Source organism: Bombina bombina, chromosome 1 (assembly GCF_027579735.1).
Source record: "Bombina bombina isolate aBomBom1 chromosome 1, aBomBom1.pri, whole genome shotgun sequence".
Taxonomy (NCBI): domain Eukaryota; kingdom Metazoa; phylum Chordata; class Amphibia; order Anura; family Bombinatoridae; genus Bombina; species Bombina bombina.
Genome location: NC_069499.1, coordinates 599,033,875 through 599,048,702, shown reverse-complemented (window position 1 = coordinate 599,048,702; position 14,828 = coordinate 599,033,875). Strand labels below are relative to the sequence as shown.

General features: G+C 47.0%; 1 protein-coding gene across 3 annotated transcripts in view; it reads left to right on the top strand.

The window, feature by feature from the left end:
• FAAH2 (fatty acid amide hydrolase 2) overlaps positions 1–14,828 on the top strand; it is a 59,960-nt gene that overhangs the window by 9,347 nt on the left and 35,785 nt on the right. For all 3 annotated transcript variants that reach the window (XM_053698928.1, XM_053698929.1, XM_053698930.1), the window contains exons 2-4: positions 1,165–1,369; positions 13,235–13,454; positions 13,549–13,758. In XM_053698928.1, the coding sequence (XP_053554903.1) occupies positions 1,193–1,369; positions 13,235–13,454; positions 13,549–13,758 (607 nt within the window). In that variant the 5' untranslated portion in view covers positions 1,165–1,192. The remainder of the gene's footprint in view (positions 1–1,164; positions 1,370–13,234; positions 13,455–13,548; positions 13,759–14,828) is intronic.

The window sequence follows — 14,828 nt, the reverse complement described above, 5'->3', positions numbered from 1 at the left end:
AATGGAAATCATAATTTAAAAATCATACAAAATGAATTATAAATACAAAGTGTAATTTTTACCTAAAATGGGCTGAACACATGGGCATATGACATTTTCTCTCAAATCCCCCTACGGTTCTCACTGTTTTTTTCTCGCAAATTAAAAGCTGTTGAACTTCTATCAAAATACTCAAAACACTAATTACTTTGGAAGGAAAACCTATGCAAACGAAAATAACAGCAATGTACAGTGCACTGAAAACGGTGTAATTTAATTTGTATTAGGTGTAATATTAAAGTTTAAACATATGCCGGGTTCTCCCTGTGTACGTCACCCCCAGGGACAGCCCCCTTTTTATAGAATTCCTTGATAGCCACCTCAGCGAGTGTCGGGTGGAAAAGCACATCTAGACTGCCAATTTTTTGGGGAATCAGCACCTTAGTCTTCACAGTCGTAACGCATACACCGCCAGCTTTATTAGCTTGAATAATGGTACACACGCCCACACTGCATATGTGCATATGCCGCTGAAAAAACAATAATAACTTTTACAATAAGCATTTTTGCTAATGGCAGTATAATGAAAAAAATTTTTTTGTTGTTTTTCTAACAATAAAATGTACATTTTACTTTTGACCTTTCTATCCCTTTAATAACAGTGCATCTAGTTGTCTATGCATGTAGTACACACACTGATATACTGCTATATACATTGCATTTGCTATGTTTATGACTGCCTATGCTAATCCCCTTCCTCTTGTAGTTTCCTCCTACTCTCCGTTATCTTCCCTTGTCAAACATCAGCTCCTGTTATATTATAGCCTCCTCTCCTGTCCCTATCTCCGCCTCCTCTCTCAATTCTCCTTCTTTTTTCCCTCCCATCTCCTCGATCCCATTCAGCTGCACTTCCGTCTTTTGACAGTTTCAGCTGCTGCCAGAGCTTGTACTTTTGCTAAGCACTGTTTATACGGCCTGTGATTATTTTTTGTGTCTGAATGATTTCAGTCTCATTGCTGTTGATTTCCTGCATCTCTCAAGAAACACAGTGCCAAGTTTACATAGGAGAGCCAGCGGTGTAATGTAACCGTTTTAGTTCAGTGTGATGATTTGAGCTAGAAAGCGCTAGCATTCACTCCCTGTGTTATAGTTTGCTGAGTTTTGACCCTATTTGTCACCCCCCAGGACACTTACGGCTTGATCCCCTCCCATCATGCACATCCTTAATCATATTGTGATCTTCACTGTCCGAGGGATGTCCTACCTCTTCCTGCTCCTTGTACGCCTTTTCTCGGTCTTCTCTAGAGACCCTCCTTGTCCAGGACCCCCACTTGATTCCCTACTCCTCATACCGGCTACTGTATTGGCAGAGAAGATCCGGCGAGGGGAGGTGAGTATAATATGTGAAATACATGGTGTTAAAGAGATTTTAAAGGATATATTACATCCTTCTATCATGATATTTAGAGGTAAAGGTGTGACACATCTAATAAGTATACTATATCAAGCAAGCTTTAAGGCAAGAGAGCACATTCTTGCTGTATACTATGTGCTTTCAGGAGAGGGGTACTTGCTGTATACTGTGTGTGTGCGAAGGAGAGCAGGTGCTTGCTGTATACTATTTGTGTGTGTGTGTGCAGGAGAGCAGGAGCTTGCCTTATACTGTGTGTGTGAGCAGGAAATCAGGTGCTTGCTGTATACTGTGTGTGTGGGTGTGAACAGGAAAGCAGGTGCTTGCTGTATACTGTGTGTGTGTGTGTGATTAGGAGAGCAGGTGCTTGCTGTATACTGTGTGTGTGCAGGAGAGCAGGTGCTTGCTGTATACCGTGTGTGTGTGTGAGTAGGAGAGCAGGTGCTTGCTGTATACTGTGTGTGTGAGCAGGAGAGCAGGTGCTTGCTGTATACCGTGTGTGTGCAGGTGAGCAGGTGCTTGCTGTATACTGTGTGTGTGTGTGAGCAGGAGAGCAGGTGCCTGCTGTATACTGTGTGTGTGAGCAGGAGAGCAGGTGCCTGCTGTATACTCTGTGTGTGTACAGGAGAACAGGTGCTTGCTGTATACTGTGTGTGTGTGTGAGCAGGAGAGCAGGTGCCTGCTGTATACTGTGTGTGTGAGCAGGAGAGCAGGTGCCTGCTGTATACTGTGTGTGTGTGTGTGAGCAGGAGAGCAGGTGCCTGCTGTATAGTGTGTGTGTGAGCAGGAGAGCAGGTGCCTGCTGTATACTGTGTGTGTGTGCAGGAGAGCAGGTGCTTGCTGTATATTGTGTATGTGAGCAGGAGAGCAGGTGCCTGCTGTATACTGTGTGTGTGAGCAGGAGAGCAGGTGCTTGCTGTATACTGTGTGTGTGTGCAGGAGAGCAGGTGCTTGCTGTATACTATGTGTGTGAGCAGGTGCTTGCTGTATACTATGTGTGTGTGCAGGAGAGCAGGTGCTTGCTGTATACTGTGAGTGTGTGCAGGAGAGCAGGTGCTTGTTGTATACTGTGTGTGTGTGCAGGAGAACAGGTGCTTGCTGTATACTGTGTGTGTGTGAGCAGGTGCTTGCTGTATACTGTATGTGTGCCGGGGAGCAGGTGCTTGCTGTATACTGTATGTGTGCAGGGGAGCAGGTGCTTGCTGTATACTTTGTGTGCAGAAGAGCAGGTGCTTGCTGTATACTGTGTGTGTGTGTGTGTGAGCAGGAGAGCAGGTGCTTGCTGTATACTGTGTGTGTGTGCAGGAGAGCAGGTGCTTGCTGTATACTGTGTGTGTGAGCAGGAGAGCAGGTGCTTGCTGTATACTGTGTGTGTGTGTGTGTGCAGAAGAGGAGGTGCTTGCTGTATAATGTGTGTGTGTGCAGGAGAGCAGGTGCTTGCTGTATACTGTGTGTGTGTGTGTATGTGTGTGTGTGTGAGCAGGAGAGCAGGTGCTTGTTGTATATTGTGTGTGTGTGTGTGTGCAGGAGAGCAGGTGCTTGCTGTATACTGTGTGTGTGTGTGTGTGTGTTTGTGAGCAGGAGAGCAGGTGCTTGCTGTATACTGTGTGTGTGTGTGTGTGTGTGCAGGAGAGCAGGTGCTTGTTGTATATTGTGTGTGTGAGCAGGAGAGCAGGTGCTTGCTGTATACTGTGTGTGTGTGTGAGTAGGAGAGCAGGTGCTTGCTGTATACTGTATGTGTGTGTGTGCAGGAGAGCAGGTGCTTGCTGTATACTGTATGTGTGTGTGCACAGGAGAGCAGGTGCTTGCTGTATACTGTATGTGTGTGTGCAGGAGAGCAGGTGCTTGCTGTATACTGTGTGTGTGTGCAGGAGAGCAGGTGCTTGCTGTATACTGTGTGTGTGTGTGTGCAGGGGAGCAGGTGCTTGCTGTATACTTTGTGTGCAGGAGAGCAGGTGCTTGCTGTATACTCTGTGTGTGTGTGCAGAAGAGCAGGTGCTTGCTGTATACTCTGTGTGTGTGTGAGCAGGAGAGCAGGTGCTTGCTGTATACTGTGTGTGTGTGTGCAGGAGAGCAGGTGCTTGTTGTATATTGTGTGTGTGTGTGTGTGTGTGCAGGAGAGCAGGTGTTTGCTGTATACTGTATGTGTGTGTGCAGGAGAGCAGGTGCTTTCTGTATACTGTGTGTGTGTGCAGGAGAGCAGGTGCTTGCTCTATACTGTTTGTGTGTGTGTGTGCAGGAGAGCAGGTGCTTGCTGTATACTGTGTGTGTAGGAGATCAGGAGCTTGCCTTATACTGTGTATGTGTGTGCGTGCAGGAGAGTAGGTGCTTACTGTATACTGTGTGTGTGTGTGTGTGTGCGTGCGTGCAGGAGAGTAGCTGCTTACTGTATACTGTGTGTGTGTGCGTGCAGGAGAGCAGGTGCTTGCTGTATACTGTGTGTGTGCAGGAGAGCAGGTGCTTGCTGTATACTGTGTGTGTGTGTGTGTGCAGGAGAGCAGGTGCTTGCCGTATACTGTGTGTGTGTGTGTGTGAAGGAGAGCAGGTGCTTGCTGTATACTGTGTGTGTGTGTGTGTGTGCAGGAGAGCAGGTGCTTGCTGTATACTGTGTGTGTGCGTGCAGGAGAGCAGGTGCTTGCTGTATTCTGTGTGTGTGTGAGCAGGAAAGCAGGTGCTTGCTGTATACTGTGTGTGTGTGTGCAGGAGAGCAGGTGCTTGCTGTATACTGTGTGTGTGCAGGAGAGCAGCTGCTTGCCGTATACTGTGTGTGTGTGTGTGCAGGAGAGCAGCTGCTTGCCGTATACTGTGTGTGTGAGCAGGAGAGCAGGTGCTTGCTGTATACTGTGTGTGTGTGTGAGCAGGAGAGCAGGTGCTTGCTGTATACTGTGTGTGTGTGAGTAGGAGAGCAGGTGCTTGCTGTATACTGTGTGTGTGTGTGTGCAGGAGAGCAGGTGCTTGCTGTATACTGTGTGTGTTTGTGCAGGAGAGCAGTTGCTTGCTGTATACTTTGTGTGTGTGTGTGCAGGAGAGCAGGTGCTTGCTGTATACTGTGTGTGTTTGTGCAAGAGAGCAGGTGCTTGCTGTATACTGTGTGTGTGGGTGTGAACAGGAAAGCAGGTGCTTGCTGTATACTATGTGTGTGCAGGAGAGCAGGTGCTTGCTGTATACCGTGTGTGTGAGTGTGTGCAGGAGAGCAGGTGCTTGCTGTATACTGTGTGTGTGTGTGTGCGCAGGAGAGCAGGCTTTTGCTGTATACTGTGTGTGTGTGTGTGCAGGAGAGCAGGTGCTTGCTGTATACTGTGTGTTTGTGTGCGCAGGAGAGCAGGTGCTTGCTGTATACTGTGTGTTTGTGTGCGCAGGAGAGCAGGTGCTTGCTGTATACTGTGTGTGTGCACGAGAGCAGGTGCTTGCTGTATACTGTGTGTGTGTGCAGGAGAGCAGTCGCTTGCTGTATACTGTGTGTGTGCAGGAGAGCAGTCGCTTGCTGTATACTGTGTGTGTGTGTGCAGGAGAGCAGGTGCTTGCTGTATACTGTGTGTGTGTGTGCAGGAGAACAGGTGCTTGCTGTATACTGTGTGTGTGTGCAGGAGAGCAGGTGCTTGCTCTATACTGTTTGTGTGTGTGTGTGTGCAGGAGAGCAGGTGCTTGCTGTATACTGTGTGTGTAGGAGATCAGGAGCTTGCCTTATACTGTGTGTGTGTGTGTGTGTGTGTGTGCGTGCAGGAGAGTAGGTGCTTACTGTATACTGTGTGTGTGTGTGTGCGTGCAGGAGAGTAGGTGCTTACTGTATACTGTGTGTGTGTGTGTGTGTGCAGGAGAGTAGGTGCTTGCTGTATACTGTGTGTGTGCAGGAGAGCAGGTGCTTGCGGTATACTGTGTGTGTGTGTGTGTGCAGGAGAGCAGGTGCTTGCTGTATACTGTGTGTGTGCGTGCAGGAGAGCAGGTGCTTGCTGTATTCTGTGTGTGTGTGAGCAGGAAAGCAGGTGCTTGCTGTATACTGTGTGTGTGTGTGTGTGTGCAGGAGAGCAGGTGCTTGCTGTATACTGTGTGCGTGCAGGAGAGCAGGTGCTTGCTGTATTCTGTGTGTGTGAGAGCAGGAAAGCAGGTGCTTGCTGTATACTGTGTGTGTGTGTGTGTGTGTGTGTGTGTGTGTGTGTGTGTGTGTAGGAGAGCAGGTGCTTGCCGTATACTGTGTGTGTGTGAGCAGGAGAGCAGGTGCTTGCTGTATATTGTGTGTGTGAGCAGGAGAGCAGGTGCTTGCTGTATACTGTGTGTGTGAGCAGGAGAGCAGGTGCTTGCTGTATACTGTGTGTGTGAGCAGGAGAGCAGGTGCTTTCTGTATACTGTGTGTGTGTGATTAAAGAGCAGGTGCTTGCTGTATACTGTGTGTGTTTGTGCAGGAGAGCAGTTGCTTGCTGTATACTTTGTGTGTGTGTGTGTATGCAGGAGAGCAGGTGCTTGCTGTATACTGTGTGTGTGTTTGTGCAAGAGAGCAGGTGCTTGCTGTATACTGTGTGTGTTTGTGCAAGAGAGCAGGTGCTTGCTGTATACTGTGTGTGTTTGTGCAGAAGAGCAGGTGCTTGCGGTATACTGTGTGTGTGTGCAGGAGAGCAGTTGCTTGCTGTATACTGTGTGTGTTTGTGCAGAAGAGCAGGTGCTTGCGGTATACTGTGTGTGTGTGCAGGAGAGCAGTTGCTTGCTGTATACTCTGTGTGTGTGTGCAGGAGAGCAGTTGCTTGCTGTATACTGTGTGTGTGTGTGCAGGAGAGAAGGTGTTTGCTGTATACTGTGTGTGTGCGAAGGAGAGCAGGTGCTTGCTGTATACTATTTGTGTGTGTGTGCAGGAGAGCAGGAGCTTGCCTTATACTGTGTGTGTGAGCAGGAGATCAGGTGCTTGCTGTATACTGTGTGTGTGGGTGTGAACAGGAAAGCAGGTGCTTGCTGTATACTGTGTGTGTGTGTGAGTAGGAGAGCAGGTGCTTGCTGTATACTGTGTGTGTGCAGGAGAGCAGGTGCTTGCTGTATACCGTGTGTGTGTGTGTGAGTAGGAGAGCAGGTGCTTGCTGTATACTGTGTGTGTGCAGGAGAGCAGGTGCTTGCTGTATACCGTGTGTGTGCAGGTGAGCAGGTGCTTGCTGTATACTGTGTGTGTGCAGGTGAGCAGGTGCTTGCTGTATACTGTGTGTGTTTGCGCAGGAGAGCAGGGGCTTGCTGTATACTGTGTGTGTGTGCAGGAGAGCAAGTGATTGCTGTATACAGTGTGTGTGCAGGAGAGCAGGGGCTTGCTGTATACTGTGTGTGTGCAGGAGAGCAGGTGATTGCTGTATACAGTGTGTGTGTGTGCAGGAGAGCAGGTGATTGCTGTATACAGTGTGTGTGTGTGTGTGCAGGAGAGCAGGTGCTTGCTGTATACTGTGTGTGTGCGTGTGTGTGTGCAGGAGAGCAGGTGCTTGCTGTATACTGTGTGTGTGAGCAGGAGAGAAGGTGCTTGCTGTATACTGTGTGTGCAGGAGAGCAGGTGCTTGCTGTATAATGGGTGTGTGTGTGTGCGTGCGCAGGAGAGCAGGTGCTTGCTGTATACTGCGTGTGTGTGCAGGAGAGCAGTTGCTTGCTATATACTTTGTGTGTGTGCAGAAGAGAAGGTGTTTGCTGTATACTGTGTGTGTTTGCAGGAGAGCAGGTGCTTGCCGTATACTATGTGTGTGCTGGAGAGCAGGTGCTTGCTGTATACTGTGTGTGTGTGTACAGGAGTGCAGGTGCTTGCTGTATACTATGTGTGTGCTGGAGAGCAGGTGCTTGCTGTATACTGTGTGTGTGTGTGTGCAGGAGAGCAGGTGCTTGCTGTATACTGTGTGTGTGTGTGTGCAGGAGAGCAGGTGCTTGCTGTATACTGTGTGTGTGCACAAGAGCAGGTGCTTGCTGTATACTGTGTGTGTGTGTGCAGGAGAGCAGTCGCTTGCTGTATACTGTGCATGTGTGTGCAGGAGAGCAGGTGCTTGCTGTATACTGTGTGTGTGTGTGCAGGAGAGCAGGTGCTTGCTGTATACTGTGTGTGTGTGTGTGCAGGAGAACAGGTGCTTGCTGTATACTGTGTGTGTGTGCAGGAGAGCAGGTGCTTGCTCTATACTGTTTGTGTGTGTGTGTGTGCAGGAGAGCAGGTGCTTGCTGTATACTGTGTGTGTAGGAGATCAGGAGCTTGCCTTATACTGTGTGTGTGTGTGTGTGTGCGCGTGTGCAGGAGAGTAGGTGCTTACTGTATACTGTGTGTGTGCAGGAGAGTAGGTGCTTACTGTATACTGTGTGTGTGTGCGTGCAGGAGAGTAGGTGCTTGCTGTATACTATGTGTGTGCTGGAGAGCAGGTGCTTGCTGTATACTGTGTGTGTGTGCAGGAGAGCAGGTGCTTGCTGTATACTGTGTGTGTGTGCAGGAGAGCAGGTGCTTGCTGTATACTGTGTGTGTGCACAAGAGCAGGTGCTTGCTGTATACTGTGTGTGTGTGTGTGTGTGTGCAGGAGAGCAGGTGCTTGCTGTATACTGTGTGTGTGCACAAGAGCAGGTGCTTGCTGTATACTGTGTGTGTGTGTGCAGGAGAGCAGTCGCTTGCTGTATACTGTGCATGTGTGTGCAGGAGAGCAGTCGCTTGCTGTATACTGTGCATGTGTGTGCAGGAGAGCAGGTGCTTGCTGTATACTGTGTGTGTGTGTGTGTGTGTGCAGGAGAACAGGTGCTTGCTGTATACTGTGTGTGTTTGTGCAAGAGAGCAGGTGCTTGCTGTATACTGTGTGTGTGTGTGTGCAGGAGAACAGGTGCTTGCTGTATACTGTGTGTGTGTGCAGGAGAGCAGGTGCTTGCTCTATACTGTTTGTGTGTGTGTGTGTGCAGGAGAGCAGGTGCTTGCTGTATACTGTGTGTGTAGGAGATCAGGAGCTTGCCTTATACTGTGTGTGTGTGTGTGTGTGCGCGCGCGTGCAGGAGAGTAGGTGCTTACTGTATACTGTGTGTGTGTGCAGGAGAGTAGGTGCTTACTGTATACTGTGTGTGTGTGCGTGCAGGAGAGTAGGTGCTTGCTGTATACTGTGTGTGTGCAGGAGAGCAGGTGCTTGCGGTATACTGTGTGTGTGTGTGTGTGTGTGTGCAGGAGAGCAGGTGCTTTCCGTATACTGTGTGTGTGTGTGTGTGTGCAGGAGAGCAGGTGCTTGCTGTATACTGTGTGTGTGAGTGCAGGAGAGCAGGTGCTTGCTGTATTCTGTGTGTGTGTGTGCAGGAGAGCAGGTGCTTGCTGTATACTGTGTGTGTGCGTGCAGGAGAGCAGGTGCTTGCTGTATTCTGTGTGTGTGAGAGCAGGAAAGCAGGTGCTTGCTGTATACTGTGTGTGTGTGAGCAGGAGAGCAGGTGCTTGCTGAATACTGTGTGTGTGTGTGTGTGTGTGTGTGTGTGTGAGCAGGAGAGCAGATGCTTGCTGTATACTGTGTGTGTGTGATTAAAGAGCAGGTGCTTGCTGTATACTGTGTGTGTGTGTGTGCAGGAGAGCAGGTGCTTGCTGTATACTGTGTGTGTTTGTGCAGGAGAGCAGTTGCTTGCTGTATACTTTGTGTGTGTGTGTGTGCAGGAGAGCAGGTGCTTGCTGTATACTGTGTGTGTGTTTGTGCAAGAGAGCAGGTGCTTGCTGTATACTGTGTGTGTTTGTGCAGAAGAGCAGATGCTTGCTGTATACTGTGTGTTTGTGCAGAAGAGCAGGTGCTTGCGGTATACTGTGTGTGTGTGCAGGAGAGCAGTTGCTTGCTGTATACTGTGTGTGTTTGTGCAGAAGAGCAGGTGCTTGTGGTATACTGTGTGTGTGTGCAGGAGAGCAGTTGCTTGCTGTATACTGTGTGTGTGTGTGCAGGAGAGAAGGTGTTTGCTGTATACTATTTGTGTGTGTGTGTGTGCAGGAGAGCAGGAGCTTGCCTTGTACTGTGTGTGTGAGCAGGAGATCAGGTGCTTGCTGTATACTGTGGGTGTGAACAGGAAAGCAGGTGCTTGCTGTATACTGTGTGTGTGCAGGAGAGCAGGTGCTTGCTGTATACCGTGTGTGTGTGTGAGTAGGAGAGCAGGTGCTTGCTGTATACTGTGTGTGTGTATAGGAGAGCAAGTGCTTGCTGTATACCGTGTGTGTGCAGGTGAGCAGCTGCTTGCTGTATACTGTGTGTTTGCAGGTGAGCAGGTGCTTGCTGTATACTGTGTGTGTTTGCGCAGGAGAGCAGGGGCTTGCTGTATACTGTGTGTGTGTGTGTGTGTGTGTGTGCGCGCGCGCGCAGGGGAGCAGGGGCTTGCTGTATACTGTGTGTGTGCAGGAGAGCAGGTGATTGCTGTATACAGTGTGTGTGCAGGAGAGCAGGGGCTTGCTGTATACTGTGTGTGTGCAGGAGAGCAGGTGATTGCTGTATACAGTGTGTGTGTGTGTGCAGGTGAGCAGGTGCTTGCTGTATACTGTGTGTGTGTGTGCGTGTGTGTGTGCAGGAGAGCAGGTGCTTGCTGTATACTGTGTGTGTGAGCAGGAGAGAAGGTGCTTGCTGTATACTGTGTGTGTGTGCAGGAGAGCAGGTGCTTGCTGTATAATGGGTGTGTGTGTGTGCGCGCGCAGGAGAGCAGGTGCTTGCTGTATACTGCGTGTGTGTGCAGGAGAGCAGTTGCTTGCTATATACTTTGTGTGTGTGCAGAAGAGAAGGTGTTTGCTGTATACTGTGTGTGTGTGTGTGTTTGCAGGAGAGCAGGTGCTTGCCGTATACTATGTGTGTGCTGGAGAGCAGGTGCTTGCTGTATACTGTGTGTGTGTGTGTGTGTGTGTGTACAGGAGTGCAGGTGCTTGCTGTATACTATGTGTGTTCTGGAGAGCAGGTGCTTGCTGTATACTGTGTGTGTGTGTGTGCAGGAGAGCAGGTGCTTGCTGTATAATGTGTGTGTGTGCAGGAGAGCAGGTGCTTGCTGTATACTATGTGTGTGCAGGAGAGCAGGTGCTTGCTGTATACTGTGTGTGTGTGTGCAGGAGAGCAGGTGCTTGCTGTATTCTGTGTGTGTGAGTGTGTGCAGGAGAGCAGGTGCTTGCTGTATACTGTATGTGTGTGTGCGCAGGAGAGTAGACTTTTGCTGTATACTGTGTGTGTGTGTGTGTGCAGGAGAGCAGGTGCTTGCTGTATACTGTGTGTGTGTGTGCAGGAGAGCAGGTGCTTGCTGTATACTGTGTGTGTGTGTGCAGGAGAGCAGGTGCTTGCTGTATACTGTGTGTGTGTGCACGAGAGCAGGTGCTTGCTGTATACTGTGTGTGTGTGCAGGAGAGCAGTCGCTTGCTGTATACTGTGTGTGCAGGAGAGCAGGTGCTTGCTGTATTCTGTGTGTGAGTGCAGGAGAGCAGGTGCTTGCTGTATACTGTGTGTGTGTGTGTGTGTGCAGGAGAGCAGGTGCTTGCTGTATACTGTGTGTGTGTGCACGAGAGCAGGTGCTTGCTGTATACTGTGTGTGTGTGCAGGAGAGCCGTCACTTGCTGTATACTGTGTGTGCAGGAGAGCAGGTGCTTGCTGTATTCTGTGTGTGAGTGCAGGAGAGCAGGTGCTTGCTGTATACTACGTGTGTGTGTGTGCAGAAGAGCAGGTGCTTGCTGTATACTGTGTGTGTGTGTGCAGGAGAACAGGTGCTTGCTGTATACTGTGTGTGTATGTATGCAGGAGATCAGGTGCTTGCTGTATACTGTGTGTGTGTGTGTGTGTGCAGGAGAGCAGTCGCTTGCTGTATACTGTGTGTGTGCAGGAGAGCAGGTGCTTGCTGTATTCTGTGTGTGAGTGCAGGAGAGCAGGTGCTTGCTGTATACTGTGTGTGTGTGTGTGTGTGTGCAGGAGAGCATGTGCTTGCTGTATACTGTGTGTGTGTGTGTGCGCAGGAGAACAGGTGCTTGCTGTATACTGTGTGTGTGTGCAGGAGATCAGGTGCTTGCTGTATACTTTGTGTGTGTGTGTGTGTGAGCAGGTGCTTGCTGTATACTGTGTGTGTGTGCAGGAGAGCAGGTGCTTGCTGTATACTGTGTGTGTGTGTGTGCAGGAGAGCAGGTGCTTGCTGTATACTGTGTGTGTGTGTGTGCAGGAGAGCAGGTGCTTGCTGTATTCTGTGTGTGTGTGTGTGTGTGTGTGTGAGTGTGTGCAGGAGAGCAGGTGCTTGCTGTATTCTGTGTGTGTGAGTGTGTGCAGGAGAGCAGGTGCTTGCTGTATACTGTGTGTGTGTGTGCACAGGAGGGCAGGTGCTTGCTGTATTCTGTGTGTTAGTGTGTGTGTGTGTGTGTGAGCAGGTGCTTGCTGTATACTGTGTGTGTGTGCAGGAGAGCAGGTGCTTGCTGTATACTGTGTGTGTGCAGGAGAGCAGGTGCTTGCTGTATACTGTGTGTGTGTGTGTGTGTGCAGGAGAGCAGGTGCTTGCTGTATACTGTGTGTGTGTGTGCGCAGGAGGGCAGGTGCTTGCTGTATTCTGTGTGTGTGTGTGTGTGTGTGCAAGAGAGCAGGTGCTTGCTGTATACTGTGTGCATGTGTGGGCAGGAGAGCAGGTGCTTGCTGTATACTGTGTGTGTGTGTGAGTGTGTGCAGGAGAGCAGGTGCTTGCTGTATAATGTGTGTGTGTGTGAGTGTGTGCAGGAGAGCAGGTGCTTGCTGTATAATGTGTGTGTGCAGGAGCTTGGTGTATACTTTGTGTGAGATGGATAATGGTTTCTAGTAGTGTATACTTAGTTTATCCGTAGTGTATGTTGTTTTTACTATAGATGAGGTTGCTAGGGGGTATATGGAGTGTTATAAAAAAATTAGGAGATATCCTAGCTTAGATAGCAAAAGTTCTTCCAGAAGCAGTCAAGTGTTAAATGGATATGACACCCACATTTTTTCTTTCATGATTCAGATACAGCATGCAGTTTTAAGCAACTTTCTAATTTACTCCTATTATCAATTTTTCTTTGTTCTCTTGGTAAAAAAAAAAAAAGCAGGAATGAAAGCTTAGCAGCCAGCCCATTTTTGGTTCAGCACCTTGGTAGTGCTTGCTGATTGGTGGCTTACATTCCTGCTTTTTCAAATAAAGATACCAAGAGAAAGAAGAAAAATTGATAATAGGAGTAAATTAGAAAGTTGCTTAAAATTGCATGCTCTGTCTGAATCATAAAGGAAAAAAATTGGGTTTCATATCCCTTTAAGGAAAGTCCTGGGACACTTGTGGTGTATGTTAGATGATTCAAAATGGACATCCAATGATTTTAATACAGAATATAACTACATCAGATAAACCATAACGAGTACAAGAAATATAACGGTGGTTATAAAGAAATCATTAAGATGAAAAAAAAGTGGTTTATAGAAGGAGAGGAGTGTTGAGGACAAGGGCAACAATTAAAGGGACATTATACACTAGATTTTTCTTCCATTTATATAGACCATCTGCAAGTGTTTTTGTAACAATGTATGGTTTTGCTTATTTTTAAATAACATTGTGCTGATTTTCAGACTCCTAACCAAGCCCCAAAGTTTTAGATGTATACTGATGTCTAAAGAGTCCTGGTTGTGTAATGGGTCTTTTCATATGCAGGGGAGGGGGCAGTGTTTGCTCTTCTTGCTTTTTCCGCCCCTTTCAGTGGGTATCCTAGCCTAGCTTCATCAACAGTGCAGTTATATGAAAATTAGTGTATACTGTCCCTTTAAACTAAAGCAAGAGTGCAGAGGTGAGAAGAGTACAGCTTCACATAATGTTTAGAAAATAATTATGATGGAATAGGCTGTATATGGGGAGCATTCAGGAGAGTGCTGGATTTCTGATAGTGGTTATATGCTCTGTCCCCAGCTTCGGAGTACAGTTGTGGTTCAAGCCTACATTTCCAGAATACGACAGGTTAATTCAGCGCTCAATGCTGTAGTGTGTGATAGATTTGAAGATGCTCTGCGTGAGGCAAAGAGCGTGGATGACTTGGTGTCTTCAGGGTCAGAGAATGAGGCTACCATTAGGGAAAAATTCCCCTTTCTTGGGGTCCCTTTTACCGTTAAAGAAGCATTTGCTCTTCAAGGTGAGTCTTCCCTTTTAATTTGTAAAACAACATTGCTAATGGCTTACAGAACTAATTCCTATAACATGCACACTCTATGCATTTATATTCCCAGGAATGCCGAACAGCTCCGGACTCATCTGTCGCAGTCAACTACGGTCTTCCACAGATGCAGTGGTTGTCGCACGGTTAAAGAGTGCCGGTGGGATCCCTCTGGGGGTAACTAACTGCAGCGAGTTGTGTATGTGGTATGAGTCAAGCAACAATGTTTATGGCAAGACCAGAAACCCATACAACCCCCAGCATATTGTGGGAGGCAGCTCTGGTGAGAAGGGGATGGGATGGATACAAATAATTTGCACAATCCCCAGCATTTCTGTAGATAAGTCCATGTACTTGGAGTAGCATAAAACAGTTTGGATGTGTGCTCTTTTGTTTTTTGTGCATGCTATATAGTTTAACCCTTTTGCTGCTAAGCCCTTTTTTCTCCCCAGTGCTGAGCCAATTTTTAGATTTTTTTGCTATTTACATTTAAACCCTATTGTAGTCAACTTTCAGTGAGTCACACAAATTACATATTTTTTTAGCAGACCCATCAGATTCATAATATGTCAGTGTTGGGCCAGATTACAAGTGGAGCGGTATATAACGCTCCTGCTTGAATGCTAACTCCACTAAAAGTTAGTTTTTTGTGTGCGTCGGCTTATAATTTGAAAGAAAATCATTTTCGCTCACACACTGAACTGATGTTTGTAAAAAGCCGATAACCTATTACCCCATAGATGTCAATAGAGAAAAAAAAGTGGAAAAAAATCCTAACAACGTACTAATGCGCAAACCAGATTGCATATTCTCAAGAGTGCTAACCCAACATGAAAATATTAATATTTCACATTCCAATGTTCTTCATATAGAATATGTTCTATGTATTCATAAATACATATTTCTATATATATCTGATGGTATTTTGGTAAAATATATGTCTATACACACACACACACACACACACACACATATATATATATATAGGAATAGCCATTTATAAATACATAGAACATATTCCCCTATGTGAAAAACATTGGAATGTGAAATATTTACAGTAAATACACAGTATAACACTATTAAATATGAATATTGCATAAATATGCTTTTATATGTTTTCTATATATGTGTGTGTACATATGTATTTATATGTTTATATGCCTGTAAATATATATATATATATATATATATATATATATTTACACATATATATATATATATATATATATATATATATATATGTGTAAATATATATATATATATATATATATATATATATATATATATATATATATATATATATATATACAATGATAGGTTGAGAGTTTAAAACTATGAGCGGTTAGGTCTGAA